General features: G+C 35.2%; 2 protein-coding genes across 2 annotated transcripts in view; one reads left to right on the top strand and one right to left on the bottom strand.

Annotated features, from left to right (window-relative positions):
• The window catches only part of LOC149163805 (apyrase-like), a 273,199-nt gene that overhangs the window by 116,393 nt on the left and 140,306 nt on the right, over window positions 1-16,500 (bottom strand). The window contains exon 6 of the mRNA XM_089431874.1: window positions 3,803-3,894. Coding sequence (XP_089288000.1) covers window positions 3,803-3,894 — 92 coding nt within the window. The remainder of the gene's footprint in view (window positions 1-3,802; window positions 3,895-16,500) is intronic.
• The window catches only part of LOC149163806 (uncharacterized), a 123,253-nt gene that overhangs the window by 42,050 nt on the left and 64,703 nt on the right, over window positions 1-16,500 (top strand). The window lies entirely within an intron of this gene.

The following is a 16,500-nucleotide window of genomic DNA, read 5'->3' as shown; positions in this document are numbered from 1 at the left end:
CAAAGGGCCTTCCTTTGGTCGGGCAAAGCGGATAAACACAAATGGGCTCTTGTAGCCTGGGCTAAATTATGCAAACCCAAAAACCTGGGGGGTTTAGGGTTGCAAGACCCGGACACTGTCAACAAAGCTTGTGGAGCCAAGTTTTGGTGGCGTTGGATCAAGGAACCCCATACACCTTGGGCAAAACTGTCGAAGGCCAAATATGCCAAGAATTAGAGGACTGAGGATCTAATCAGAATGACAGATGCCCCTGAAGGTTCCCCTATTTGGAATTTGGCCAGAGCTAACAGAAACCTCATTCAGGATCACTGCTTTTGGGAAATTTGCAATGGCAACAATGCTTTATTCTGGGAGGATGCATGGCAACAGCTACATAAACTAGAAAACCCCAATTATATCACCCTACAGAGATGGTTTCAAGCAACAGGCAAGATAAAAGTCCATCAGTATTGGTCTAGCAACAACGAGAACCAACATTGGAGGAATTGGAACTTAGAGCCTCCCCCCCCCCCCCCGGAGGATGACATGATAAACCTCCTCAGCACCCTAATATCCACTTTGGATAAAATAATGATCCGGTCCACTCAAGAGGAGGACCAACTCAGGTGGGGTAAACTTGATGGGGGAACTTTCAACCTCAAGGAGGCTAGAATGTATCTCAAGCACAGGGACCTCGAAGACAAAGTAGCTTGGTACTCTAATGTCTGGGACAACACACTCTGGCCAAAAATAAAGTATTTTCTATGGCTTCTCATGCATCGCAAAATCCTCACCTAGGAGCATTTAGTGAAAAGGGGCTTTATTGGGCCATCCAGATGCCCCCTTTGTGAAAAGGAGGAGGAAACAATGAACCATCTCCTTAACGACTGTGACTGGACCAATAATCTTTGGGATTGGATGAAGGAAATATTCAAACAAACAAACAGACACAGGGATTCTATTCAAGACTCCATTGCGAATTGGCGCACCAAGTATTCCAGTTGTAATACGGTTAACACCCTTTGGAGGCTCTGCCCCGGTTTTATAGTTTGGACCACTTGGAAAGAGAGGAACAGACGAATTTTTCAAAAAGAAGCCAGGCAGCTTGAAACCATCAAAACAGTAATAATGCAAAGTTTAAAAGAGACTGCCCTTACCAACTGCAAAGCTGAGCAGGCCAATTTTCTCACCCCTAATGATTCACGCATCCTGTTGTTGTTTGGCATGAATGGTCTATCGAGTCACTGGGCTCAAGCAAACCACCCTCAGCCAACTCCCTCTCCTTCGGCCTGGCTGCCTCCCATCCCTGGGTTCTGCAAATTGAATTTTGACAGCGCCTCCAGGGTCAATCCAGGCCCTGCAGGGCTTGAAGGCGTCATCCGTAATGACAAAGGAGAAATCCTTCACATTTTCTACAGAGCAATTGGGGAGGCCACCAACAATGAAGCAGAATTCGCAACCCTGGAACAAGGGTTTCACGTCCTCATCCGTCTGGGTAAAGGCTCTGTAATAGTAGAAGGAGATTCTCTCTTGGCCATCATTGCGGCAAGGAGAATGCAAAATGGCACGCGATCGGAGAAAGTCACAAAGCACTGGAGATTAGCTATGGTCACAGCGCTCATTGTGAAACATCTCTCCTCCCTCAGCAGCATTGTTCTACAAGCAATTAGGCGAAAGGCAAATGTCTTAGCGGACAGCCTTGCCAACCACACGGTCGATTATCCGATGGAGATCACTGACACTTGTTAGCAAGACATCAAAGGAGACGATCTTAGAAATCAGTGCACTCTCATCTCGAGGCAAGACCTTACAAGAGGATCTAAAGCAAAGGACGGGCTGCAAAATACGGCTCATTAGTAACTTATGCGGACTAACCATACACTTAATGCCAATCGAAGGTACCACTGGCAACAATCCAATGGGGTACCTGGGGCAGGGTGGAAGATCACCCAAAAGGACGAAGGATATCAGACGGGGAGTACAATCTACAAAAAGAATGATCGGCACAGTCAGCAAGAAGCAAATGAGGACACATGGCATTCAACCAGCAACCACAAGTGTCGCAGAGTAATGGCTCTGGATCGAAATCACGAGAAGGCACTAGGAAATCCAAACAAGATTTATTATGACAAGAACATCGGATCTTAGAAGGCGGAGTGGGAGATCTCAATCCAGAACATTCAACCTCCAGCTATAACTAAGGTAATCCACCAGGAAACCAAGACATCACATTCTCCTCGCTCGATTCTTAGCAATCTAAACTCTGTTAGAAAGCCCGCAGTCTCTTCAACCCACGCCAACACCTGCAACAACACAATGGCAAAGGAGGGCAGTCACAATAAGTCTGCTAACCGGGACCTGAAAAATACCCGTGATGCTTATGAGACCTCGGTCTCTAGGAAAGAGAAACGAAAAATTGTAGAGCTTGAAGTTGCGGTCATCGAGGAAGAAAAAAAGTTGGACATTCAAGCAATGGAGAAGGAAATAGACTGGATCGCGGACCCACGCACCACGGACACCAGAGCCACGCAATTCGTAAGAACTCAGCGAACTGTGGCGCATGAAAACCATGCTGGCCAAAGCGCTCAGCATGCAAGCAGAAGCAATAAAGGATGCGCACCAGGCCACTTCGCTCGTTTCAGCGGGAAACACAGCCAGGTTAGACGCCATGGAGTTCAGCATTAGTGCTTTGACTTAGGAACTCAAAATGTTGTTGCATAATCTAGGAGCTCTCACCAGACTCCTCAAGCTCTCCATCCAACAGGGGACAAATATTGCAGTTGACGTCCCAGCGGAGGAAACTGACACCAGCACGGTGAAGCGCCCCATTCCTCAAAGGATTCTGAGGCTAGATATAGTCACTGCAACGGCCGGCCCAAGTAACACCAACAAGGATTATGTGGTATTGGAGCTATAATGGCTTCAAGGCTCTATGTTTTTCTCGAATGTCTCTTTCTGTCTTAGTTATGAGGTCCTCCAGACCCTCTCTCGTTTTGTGTCCTATGTTAGGCAGCCCTGCATGGTTAGCCTCTGTTCTGAAGTTGCAGGATCAAGTTCTGCTAGTCATTGTAGTCGAACAAGTTGGAGGTGTTTTCTATGTCTGTTCATACAGACTTTTTGTATCTTATGTACCTTTGTGATATAATATACATCTGCTGATTTACAAACAAGAAAAAAAAAATTAATATGTAAAGTTAAATAATATTAACTGTATTTAAAAATATATTAATAACCAAAATTAAAAATATATTAATAACCAAAAAACATTTTAGTATAGACAATGTAATTCATAAATAAAATATTCCAAATTACATGTTAAGTACAATATTTCAAACTCAACTATTTACATATAAAGTAATTAAAAAAACAAATTTTATAGTTAAAATATTTTAAGACATTCCAAATAGATTTATTATTTTATTTTTTGGCGCTTTTTTTATTTTTCAGTCAAATTTATCAAAAATCTACTAAAAATTTGTTAGAATTATAAATTTAAATTATATAGTGTAAATGATCCAAATATGTCAGAAATTTTTCAAAAGATTGTATAAATATATATTAAAATGACAAAAATTAAATCTGTTAAAAAAAATAATAAAAGTAAAAAAATTACACTTTAAAAAAAAGTGCATATCAAAAAAAATTAATTCCTATTTAGTAAATACATAATTTATAAAAACCTATTCATTATAATAACATATCACGAAATTCATTAAAAATCACTTATAAATAAAAACGACGTCAATTATGCACATAATATCTCTCATATTAATATTATAGAGTATAACAAAAAAACACCTAAACTATATAATTAGTTACATACCATTATAACCCTTTAAAACACATGGAGAAGCTTTGTCCATCGTAATATTCAAGATCTTTCCACGAGCGGCATTTATACCATAGTTCAAATAGCTGCAATTTTACACAAGAGTAAGTACCTTTTGTAGAGTAACATCTATAATCTTTACCTGAAAGAAACGTAAATATTAATATGAACCCTTTTCTAATCAAGGTTGAATAATGTATAACCGAAAGTCACTAAAAACAACATTTTTATTCATTTCTAACTTTTATTTTTTATTTTATAAATTAATTTTGATTAATTATAATTTTATATATTATGAATTAATTTAGTTAATTATTATTTTATATATTTATAAGTTTATTTATATTATTTTATTTTATAATTTAACTTTATAAAGTAATTCAATTAAATATAACTTTATATATTTCTTTGTTAGAAAAGAAGATGATCAAAATTATTAAAAAACGCATATCAATCACTATTATTTATCTCATTCTTCAGTCAACAAACACTACTCTTTATCGCATTCTTTTGATTAAGACAAACAATCATACATGTAAATGAAATGGTCAATGTTTAAGTGTATACCTAATTGGTAAATATGATGTTTTAATTTAGTTTTTCTTTATAAATGTGATTATGAGCGTTTATATTTAATTTTCGTTTGTTAAGTTATAGGCTTCACTTTTGGCTTGAAAAATTGTGACGTGGGCATTTAAGCCATCAAAATTAATTAGGGATCGTACTTGTTCTCAGCCATACCAGTGTTTAACACAAGTGGATTTTTGCCCATGGAATATCAAACCGATGACTTTCGCATCACGAAGTAATTTAGCACTACACCCCATCATCTTCTATTCTACACCCTATGGAAAACCAAACATAATGTGTGTATCGAGGAGGCCAGTGTTATTGCTAGAGTGTCGCAATTCCATCACAGTAAATTTAGGGAAGCCCTTGAGATTGAAAAAAGGCCAAGCAATCTCAATAGAGAGGACGGTCGTTGCTAGGTCCCAACCCTCACTTCCTAGTTGTTTCTTCACTTCCTCCTCTCCCTCTTTTTACCGTTGGTTCTAGTTTTCTTATTACTTAGTTTCCCCTTGTTATCCCGTAACCTTCTCTCTTTTGCCTTTGTTCGTTGCTAGGTTGTTTATATAGTATGAGGTATTTTAATAGCATTTAGTTTATGCTATTAGTTATACACTAATAATTATAACTTAATTAATAAAAGAAAAATAATTACTTTAATATTGAAATCGATCTTATGTTTTTATTAATTTATAATTGAAATAATTTAACAATTTAACAATTAAATATATTTAAAATTTAAAATTACTAGAGACTTATTCTTATTATATAATATGTAAATTAATTTATTTTATATATATATATATATATATTAAATAAAGATTAAATTAATATAGAATAGTTAATACCTTTTATGTAAATTCATATATCGTTATCTTTTAACTTTTAATTCAATAATAGTATAACTAATTTTAATAATTATTTAAATCCTTAACTCTAACTCATTTTAATTTTTATTTAATTAATTATGTTATGCCCCCTTTTCTCTGGGTTCGGTCCAATTAGCCATTTCCTAGTCAAATATAGCCATTAGTTAGTCAATATAGTCATTGCCTAGCCAAATATTATTGCAGTTGGATGTTCTACTGTGAATATTTAACTTGCAATCTAGATCTGATTCTTTAACTTGTCCTGACGATGAACCACACTAGTTGGTACGAAACACGTAGACAAATGAAATAATGTGATTTAGGCAAACTTGATATGGATCTCAGAAGCCTCAATTCAATAAGAGAATGTTCTTTGGTCAAATTTATTGGAGATTAGTTTCTCTTACCATAATTAAGTCTAATATAAACTTACCTTTAGCTTTAGGCGAATGTTTGTATTATTATTATTTTTTAAATAAAAATCAATACAAGCAACTTAAAAATAGGAAAGGAAATCAAAATTTAAAAATAAATTTTATCTTATTTATTAATCTTGCTTTAATTTCATAAAAAAAAATTATTTTAATTTTATATATATTTTATTAAAATTTAATTATTTTATATATATATATATAATAGAATTCTAAATATTTAAATCCTTTTGTTTTTTAATACATAATTTAAAATAGATTTAAAATTAATATTTATAAAAATAAAATAGATTTAACATCAATGTCAATATAAATACGTATTATCTAATTTGTTTTTCTATATGTGAATTTTTATAGTTTAAATAATTAATTGTTTAATTTTTATACAAAATATTTAAAAATTATTTTTTAGTGAATTGTAAATATTTTATAGTTAAATAATTAAGTCATTTGATTTTTATATAACATATTTAAAATTTATTTTCTTAAACACTAATATTAAACTAAATATTTAATTTTACTTAATATTTATAAATTTATATCGAATAAGCATCCATGACTTATTAATATTACAATTATAAAAATAAACTACTAATTACAATTATAAATTAATAAATTATTTTTATCTAACAATAATAATATTAAGTATTTGTTTAATTCTTTAAGTGATAAAACTATTATACAAGAAAAACAAAATTATGTTAAGTACACCATATAGATAGGGGAATCAACTCTTATGAATAAAACCAATTTCTATCAACCATGTCCATTGTCACATCAATATTACAATTGATGATAGGATCTAGTCATATTGTTAAATCATATGTCCATGCCTTCAGTGTTACGTGCGTTACCCTATCTGTTGTCCATGCTAAAACTGTTACATTACAATGTCTATGTCTAGTGATTTATTAAGAATCTACAAATAGACCAAACATTAGTTGAACCACTTTTGTACTAATGATTACATTCATCTATCAATGACTAACCTTAACATTTATGTCATTTTCAAAGTAGGATAGCTTAGGATACAAACCGTCTTAATATAGTTCATAGATGTCCACTAAAATGTCATTCAATTTACAAGTTTTGACAACTATGACATATGATTGTTAAAGATGGCCCATAATAATTATCTTATAGGAAAATTCCTTATTATAGGAAAATTCAACTAATACGACTACCATAAAAAGAGAAATTATACACTTAGAAACAGCTCAAAATTGATCACTAAAAGTAGATTATCTTCGCAATTGCATGGAAACGCATATTAACAAAAATAATGGGAAAATTCAGTTTTCATTTTGTTTGTGATTTGTTGTCTCTGTCTCTTGTCTTGTGTCTGTGCTCCTCTAAACCTATCAAATGGTATCGGAGCCAATCATGTACAAAGTGTTGTGGATGTGCCATGGATTTTTTTTTGAACTGCTGAATCGCTGTAGCGCTACTGTTGGCCCAAGCATGTATGTGATTCTCTTTATCGCCAAATCCGCTGGGTTTTTATTTTAAAAGGGTGGTGTTTTTTTTATATGATAATTTTGTTTAAAGGAGGTGGATTTTGGTCTTTTATTTTAAAGTTTTATTTTGTAAGTGGCAATTTGATTTTTGTTGGTGTAAATTTTATTGAAAATGGAGACAACAGTGATTGATATGGAGAAGTTGAGCAGGGTTAATTTTGGTGTATGGAAATCACAGATGGAAGATATATTCATTTTGAAGGATCAATATTTACCGAGTGAGGGTGTAACAAAGAAACCCTATCGATGACAGATGGGGAATAGAATAAGCTAGATAGAAAGGCATTTGCAACAATCCGCCAATATCTACCAAAAAATGTGTATTTCAACGTGTCCAAAGAAAAGATGGAAAAAGGATTATGGAAGAGGCTTCATGATCTATATGAGAAGAACATGGCATCAAGCAAAGTGTTCTTGATGAAGAAGATTTACAATCTCAAGATGGAGGGTGCTTCATTTGTTGGGCACTTGAATGAATTCAATATAATTACTACTCAGCTTGCCTCTATTAAAATCATTCTAGATGATGAAATTAGAGCTATTTTATTAATGTGTTCTATGCTAGACAAGTGGGAAAATTCAATTGTAGCTATGAGTACTTCAACACCTACAAGGATCCTGAAGTTTGATAATGTCAGCAACAATTTAATGAATGAGGAGTTGTGACACAAGTCAATTGCAGAAAACCAGGGAAGAGAAGCTCTAGCTCTAGCTGATCATGGTAGGAGAATTGATCGAGGACGACAAGGGAGATCAAGATCGAGAGGTCGGTCGAAATCAAGGAGGGGAAAGATCATCTACTTTCATTGTGGCAAAACCGAGCACATGAAGAAATAATGTCGATTCTAGAAGAAAGGACAAAAGGATCAAAGACCGACAAGTACAAATCACAAGTCATCCAACACAAATGAAGGTGAGACTACTACTGTAGTCACAGATGGTGATGTGATGTTTACTTTTTCAGTAGAAGATGCATATTTATATACATCTAGCAGTACATTTGATTGGATCCTTGAATCTGGGGCAGCTCACCATGTAACCCTATGCAAAGGTATTTTGCTTGGATATGTTGTTATGGCAGAATGCATTTGGGGAATAATCATTTTTGCAGTATTATTTGACTGGGAGATGTCTAGATCAAGATGAAGGATGGCCAAGATATATTTTTGATACATGTGAGGCATGTACCATAAATATGCATGAGTTTGATCTCTATGGGACGACTAGATGATGAAAGTTATTCCACAAGCATTGGAAAAGCAGGCTGGAAAATTAGCAAAGGGTCATTGGTCATGGCCAGAGGAACCAAGACATGAAAAATATATACATTAAAGGCAATGATAGGAAAATTAGATATGTGAGGCATGTACCATAAATGTACATGAGTTTGATCTCTATGGGACGACTAGATGATGAAAGCTATTCCAAAAGCTTTGGAAACTTAGGCTGGAAAATTAGCAAAGGGTCATTGGTCATGGCCAGAGGAACCAAGACATGAAAAATATATACATTGAAGGCAATGATAGGAAAATTAGATATCGTTGTTGCACAAAAGAAGGAAATTCAGCAGATCTGTGGCATAAGCGCTTTGGTCAAATGAGCAAGAAGGGCTTAAAATCCTTGTTGGTAAAAGTTTATTGCTAGGTTTGAAATCCTACAATCTTGATCTTTGTGAGCATTGTATATATGGTAGGCAAAAAATGGTTTCATTCCTTAGAGGTGGCCATGACAGAAAGAAAAAAAAAAATAGAATTGATACACTTATATGTGTTTGGTCTTGTTAACATCAAGTCATTAGAAGCATCATAATTTGTAACATTTATAGATGATGCATCCAAGAGGGTTCGGGCCTACCCTATCAAAACTAAAAATGAAGTGTTTGAAATATTATGAATAAAATCAATTTGCATCAACCATGTCCATTGTCACATCATATTACAATTGATGATATGATCTAGTCACATTGTTAAATCATATGTCCATGCCTTTAGTGTTATGTGTGTTATCCTATCTGTTGTTCATGCCAAGACTATTACATTACAATGTCTATGTCTAGTGATTTATTAAGAATCTACAATAGACCAAACATTAGTTGGACCACTTTTGTATTAATGATTACAATCTATCAATGACTGACCTTAACATTTTTGCCATTTTCAGAGTAGGATAGCCTAGGATGCAAACCATATTAATATAGTTCATAGATTTCCACTAGAATACCATTCAATCTACAAGTTTTGACAACTAAGACATGTGATTGTTAAGGATGGCCCGTAATAATTATCTCATCGGAAAATTCAACTAATACGACTACCATAAAGAGACAAATTATACACCGAGAAACAACTCAAAATTGATCACTAAAAGTGGATTATCTTCACAATTGCATGGAAACACATTAACAATAATAATGGGAAAAATCTCCTAAACCATTCATTTGACCCCTTAATGTCAATCATGCCCTCTCAATAATGTTATCTTACAAATATAGTTAAAATGTCATCAATAAGACCAAAAATAATCTGTTATAGATGCTTGCAATGTATAATGACTCTTGTCTACACGCATATTGTTTTATATTAAAATGTAACCTTCTCCATTTTGTCTTTTTATCTTCCATTTAGAATCATTTTGTCACTATCCTTCCTAATTAGTAACCCTACACCCATATCCTCCTTTGTAAAATCTTTCCTTAACTAAATCTATTGACACCTAATCATAGGGATTGGGTGAACAATTGTAATTAGTGTAAATAAATAATAGAGGAAATGGAGAGTCATCGGGAGATGAACTGAACAGTCTCTCCCTCTTGTATATAATAATGAACAACCTAAACGAATAACACAATTACATTTGAGGAGTTACCTCCTGGCCTGACATGGTATCAGACTCAGCTCTATTTTTAGTATTCCTACCCTTGTAACTCCCTTTCTGCCTATGTTCTGCCTATTTTACAAAACTGACACATCTGCCCCTCCACCTGAGGCCTGACACTGTCTCTGCATTTTTTTTTTAACGCTCCATAAATTTTACTCCATACATAGTCGCTTTGTTTTTTGGCCTAGCATATACCATACACAGTGCTGCCCCTCAAAGCACTGCTCTACATATAACTCCTATTTCTTGTTGCTTTGTTTTTTGGCCTGGCATATACCATACACAGTGTTCCATACACAAAGCTGCTCCTCAAAGCGTTGCTCTTCATATAACTCCAATTTGTTGAACACCTTGAATCAAGTGTTGAGTCCTATATGCATTGAGAATGAATGTTGCTCACCCAGGTTTAATATGTTGATCTTTGCTACCCACAAAGCTCGTGAAAGCTGAGTTTACTTGTTGACTGTGTGTCCATTCTTTGCGTTGGTCCATTGAAGCTGCCATTGTATGCTGGTTGGGGAACTGGACTTGGCTACTTAGTGTGGTGGTGTTGCGCCAATGGTGTCATTGTGGGAGTGTGGGATGGAATATAAGCCCAAGCGATGAATGATTGTTTGTTGTTTTTTGTTGGAAGCCCTAACGTGGCTTGTTTGTTCACTGATGGTTGTTTCATTCCAATGTTTACCTGAATTATGTGTATGGTGCTATGTTGAATGATCATTCTGGAGTCACAACCTCTATGCGCTGTTTTCATATATATAAGTGTTGTTTTGGTATATATAAGCGTTGTTTTTAAGTGTTGTTTTGGTATACATAAGTGTTGTCTCCCAACATATATATACGTTGTTCCATATATACACGCTAAGCTAACAGTGTTTAGCAGTCGTCGATTACATACATGAGGGAGCAATGGATGTCCCATATATACGTTGTCCCATATATACGTTGTTCCATATATATAATGTTGGTATATATACAACGATGTTTGGCTTCCACGCTGTCCATCTCCCCAAAATAATATCTCTATTTTTAATATATCAGAGTGCAATTTTTAACCACCAGAAGTGCATTTTTTATATATTGGCAGCAAGGTAAAAAAAAAAATTGAAAAAAAAAATGCATCCATTGATATCTATTGTGGGAGTGGTTCTCACCGAGAAGGAGAACTATCCAGAATGGTCGCGGAAAATCAAACACACTCTCATTTTTAATGAGCTGTGGAAAGGAGTGTGTGTTGGAAACGGAGACAAAGAGCTAGAATAGCCTACCTCAGACAAGGAATTCGCCATTTGGGAAAATAAGAACAACAAGGCTTATGCATAAATTGCAGCATCAGTAAATGAAGAGGTGAGTCGCCATATTTCGCCATTTTCAAATGTTTTCGAAGCCTTACAAAAACTGAAGGAACTCTATGACTCACACTCTGCACTTGAAGTTGTTCAACTCATGATTAAACTGTTCACCCTTGAATTACAAAATGATGATCCTCTTTCTCTTGCATTAGAAGTAAAATCTATTATGCATGATATCAAAGTCACTAATGTTGAACTGGACATTCCTCTGATAGCTTTTCTCAAGGCACTTTATCCCACTTACTCAAATTATCTTGAGTCATTACAAGCAAATGGAAACCTCAAAGATATTACCTTTGACTCCCTTGTGAAAAAATTTGTTGAAAGAGAGAAAGCTTTTGGGAAAAAGACAGCTCCTCAGTCTTCTGAAGAGGTTGTGTGCCTTGCACATAGAGAGAAGAATCTTGCTCAAGATTCTTCCCGAGGAAGAGGTGGTCGAAGAGGAAGAGGACAAAATTTGAGAGGCAGGGGGGAAGACACTCTCAAGGAGAAAAGTCAGATTCATATTGCATATGCTACAAAAGAGATGGATCACATGATGCATCCACATGCAAGTTGTCTTGGGACAGAATTGAGTAAGAAAGAAACCAACCCAAAGGTAAAACTAATGACAGAGAGAAAGGTAAAGCACCTGAATCCGCTCACTATCTTGTGGCACACTGTAATATTGGAGCAAATGAAGACTTATTTAATGTTTCACTTGCTTCTTGGAAAAATGATTGGTTGCTTGATTCAAGAGCAACTTGCCACATGACTTTTAGAAGAGATTTTTTTGAAGAATTTATTGACAATGTTGATGGAGCAGTGTATTTTGCAGACAAATCAAAACTCAAGCCATCAGGGCTTGGTACAATCAAGCTTAAATTGCCCGGTCTTCCAGACTTTCTTCTGCATCATGTTTTATATCTCCCACAGCTGAGGAGAAACTTGTTGTCCTTGGTCCACATCCGCCAGCAAGGACACTCCATTCATATGTTTAATGGCAAGCTTGAGGTGAGAAAAGCATCAGACCACTCACTTGTCATGACGAGGATAGAAGAATGAATAGGACAATCTTAAATATGGTGCGCTCCATGATGTTTTTCAAAAATGTAAAATTGATGTTTTGGGCTGATGCAGTTCTATGTGTTGTATATGTAAAGAATAGATGTCCATCTAATGCTATTAGAAACAAGACTCCTTATGAAACGTGGTATGGGCACATTCCTTCGGTAAAGCATTTCAGGGTCTTTGGTTCCACCTGTTATGCCTTGATACCAAAGGTACATAGAAACAAACTTGGTGCAAGAAGTCGTAAGTGTATCTTCCTGGGTTATTCAAACACCTCCAAAGCATACCGTCTCTATGATGAAGTCAATAAAAAGTTTGTTATCTAGAGATGTAATCTTTCTTGAATCATCCAAAACTGACAATGTTGTTGAGCTACAACTTGATCGCTTGGATAGATTCGCAAATGCAAAATCATTTCAAGAATTTGATAATCAGATTCCACATCTTGAAAGGGGGATTCCTATACTAGATCAACCAATTCGTCTGAAGCACTCTCTCCCCCGCATGAAACTCCAACAATGGATGACACTTTGAGTGATGTGATTGACAGAATTCGGAGACTCAATCTTGATTCATTCCCAACTCAATCAACAGAGCAGCCTGGACCATCTCAGAAAGGTCCCCCAAAGTGGCTGACAAAGACACTTGAAAGTGTTCATCCTGGTGAGGTTGGAAAGACAGGAACTAGAAATTCAACTTGACAAAATGGACATGATGTAGATGACTCTGATTCACCTGTTGATATGGATGTTTCTTATGATTGTGAATTGAATTTGTCTACAGATTTTGAACCAACTTACTTCAAAGAAGTTTCTTCCCACGATGACTGGAAAGAAGCAATGCAAAAGGAGTATGATGCCTTGATAAAGAATGGAACTTGAAAGCTAGTTGATCCTCCATTGGGAACCACATCAATTCGCTGCAAGTGGGTCTACAAGAACAAGTATAAAGTTGATGGCTCACTTGACAAGCACAAAGCCAGGCTTGTGACAAAAGGTTTTGCACAGAAGGAAGGGGTCGATTATGAGGTGACTTTTGCCCCCACAGCAAAATGGGCTACCATCCGGACACTCTTTGCCCTAGCAGCTCAGAACAGTTGGAAAGTCCATCAAATGGATGTAAAAACTGCTTTCTTGAATGGAGATCTAAAAGAGAATGTTTTTATGTCCCAGCCTGAAGGATTTGCTATGAAAGGACATGAACATAAAGTATGCAAACTTGTGAAATCCTTGTATGGCCTCAAACAAGCACCGCAAGCCTGGTATGAAAAGCTAACTGAGCATCTTTTGAAACTCAATTTCAAACATTATGATCTTGATGATGCAACTTGTTTGTCAAGAAAATTGGATAAACAGTTGTATATCTTGTGGTATATGTAGATGATCTTTTGATGACAGGGAACAATGAGAGCTACATTGCATCCATAAAAAAGGAATTGAGGAGAGGTTTTGAAATGATTGATTTGGGCTATGTTCATTACTATCTTGGTATTTAAGTAACTCAACATCCGAAGTCCATATTTCTTTTTGAAAAGAAGTACATTGGAGATCTATTGAATAGGTTTGGCATGACTGAATGCAATCCTCTGACTACTCCAATGGAACAAAACTTAAACCTCACATCCATTGAAGGAAAAGAATTTGAGAATGCAACAAAGTATACACAGCGTGTAGGAAGTCTCAACTACCTGACTACTACCAGACCAGAGATTTCGTTTGTTGTTGCAATCCTCTCCAAGTTTATGCAAAAGCCTTGTGAGGGACATTGGTTTGCTGCAAAGAGAGTTCTAAAGTACTTGAAGGGAACACAAGTCTTTGGACTCAAGTATACACAGGTGGGCGACTTCAGCTTGATTGGATACTCTGATTCAGACTTCGATGGAGACAAAGAAACTGGGATATCTATTTTGGGTTATGTTATGAGTCTTGGATCAGGAGTTGTCTCCTGGAGATCACGCAAACAATCAAATCCAGCAGATTCCACAACAAAGGCAGAATATGTGGCAGCAGCTGAGCCAACAAAAGAAAATGTGTGGCGCGGGAAAATTCTGAAATATTTGCAGGTAAAACAAGTATAATCGACTCCACTCATGATTGACAATACCTCGGCAATAAAGTTGGCCAAGAACCCAAAGTTCCATGATCGAACGAAGCACATCAATACAAAATATCATCTGATTCGACATCATGTTGAGGCCAAAACAATCCATCTTCGACATTGTTCCACTAATGAGCAGATTGCAGACATCTTCACCATAGCGCTTGGAAAAAAAAAGCTTGAAAGATTCAGAACGATGCTTGGACTCACCAACATCCCTTCAGATTAAGGGGGGGAATGTTGACATCTAATCATAGGGATTGGGTGAACAACTGTAATTAGTGTAAATAAATAAATGAGGAAATGAAGAGTCATCAGGAGATGAACTGAACAGTCTCTCCCTCTTGTATATAATAATAAACAACGTAAATGAATAACACAATTACATTTGAGGTGATACCTCCTGGCCTGACAAAATCCACTAAAAAAAAGTCCATTTGAACTACTCAAGTCTCTTTTATCCCAAACTTATTTTCTTACCATTTTCTGTATATATATATATATATATATATATATATATAAATCCTTTCCATTACCATATCTACCCTTTTCCATAATATATATATATATCCTTTCCATTACCATATCTACCCTTTTCCATATATATATATATATATATATATATATATATATATATATATATATATATATATATATATATATCCGTCCTTTCCATTGCCATATCTCCAAATATAATTCCAATATAGCTTAAATAAATGGACTTTTCTACGCATGACTTTGTAGTTGGACCATTTCCACTTCCTCTTTTCTTAATTAGTTCACTAAAATTTCATTTTATGTAAAATCTAATATGTTATACTCATTAATTTGTCCTTTAGTATAACCATTAAAGGGAAAATGTATCTATAGATGGCACGAAAGATGAATCTATAACATGATATCGTTTATTGTTTTAAGTCTTACAAAATTTTGATATATATATCTTGTTAGTAAAGGTTTTATTAAATTATGTGAGCATTTTAAGTAGATGGAAATAGGGCATTTTAAGTATGGAAATAGGTGATGTTATTTGTATTGTTACATCCAATGTTGCACGAACCGGAAGCGAAGCGGAAGCGTTTTTTGGAAGCGGGGACGCCAAAGCGTCATTTTCCAAAAATCTAGGAAGCGAAGCGTCCGCGGAAGCGTCTGCTATATATATATATATATATATATTATATTTATATTTGTTTGCATTTATACTCAAAACAAACATCCCAAATACCAAATTAATTGTAGAAGACATGAAAACATGCATATTTTTGCATAAATCAAGATAGACATCCATTGTACATTAATTATCTAGAATCTAGATTCTTCTCCTCTTGTCTAGCCTTTGCCTCTACCTTGATTGTCTAGGGATATTAGTCAACATTGCCCAATTTTGATCAAACTACTTAATTCAAGACTTAAAATATGGTAGAAAAAGCTTAACATGTTTGATCGATGATTTTGACTTGATTGAAAGGTAATTTTTTGCTAAGGGCGTGCCGCGTGACAAAGGAGTTCAACAATTAACACCACAAACACTAAGGTACATATAGGGCTTGGTGCTCTTGATTAAATGCTGATCGCATACCTTCATACTTGATATAATCTAATGAAATGCCACAATCCCATTGATCCTGAATTCCTGAAAACTGTTAAGTCTGCTGAATTTTGAATAGGATATGAAATTCTATTTTCTCCATATGAAGTCCAATGAGGCTGCAACCACTCTCAAACATCTTGAGTCATTTCATGGTAATGTTAAAAATTTAAGTAAAAGGATGAAAATGAAAAATAAAAGAGAATGTCACTTTTACTTTAAGAATTTAACATTACCATGAGGGAGAATCTGCTATATTTATATTTTTTTTTGCCTTCATTCGTCACCCTAACCCAAGGTAGACCCACCCCCAACAAGCAAACTCACCTAAAATTTAAAAAAAA

The sequence above is a fragment of the Pinus tabuliformis genome, chromosome 5_1 (assembly GCF_031772625.1).
Source record: "Pinus tabuliformis cultivar Carrire ecotype Pingquan chromosome 5_1, CPIR1, whole genome shotgun sequence".
Taxonomy (NCBI): Eukaryota; Viridiplantae; Streptophyta; class Pinopsida; order Pinales; family Pinaceae; genus Pinus; species Pinus tabuliformis.
This window is presented reverse-complemented; position numbering and strand designations above follow the sequence as displayed.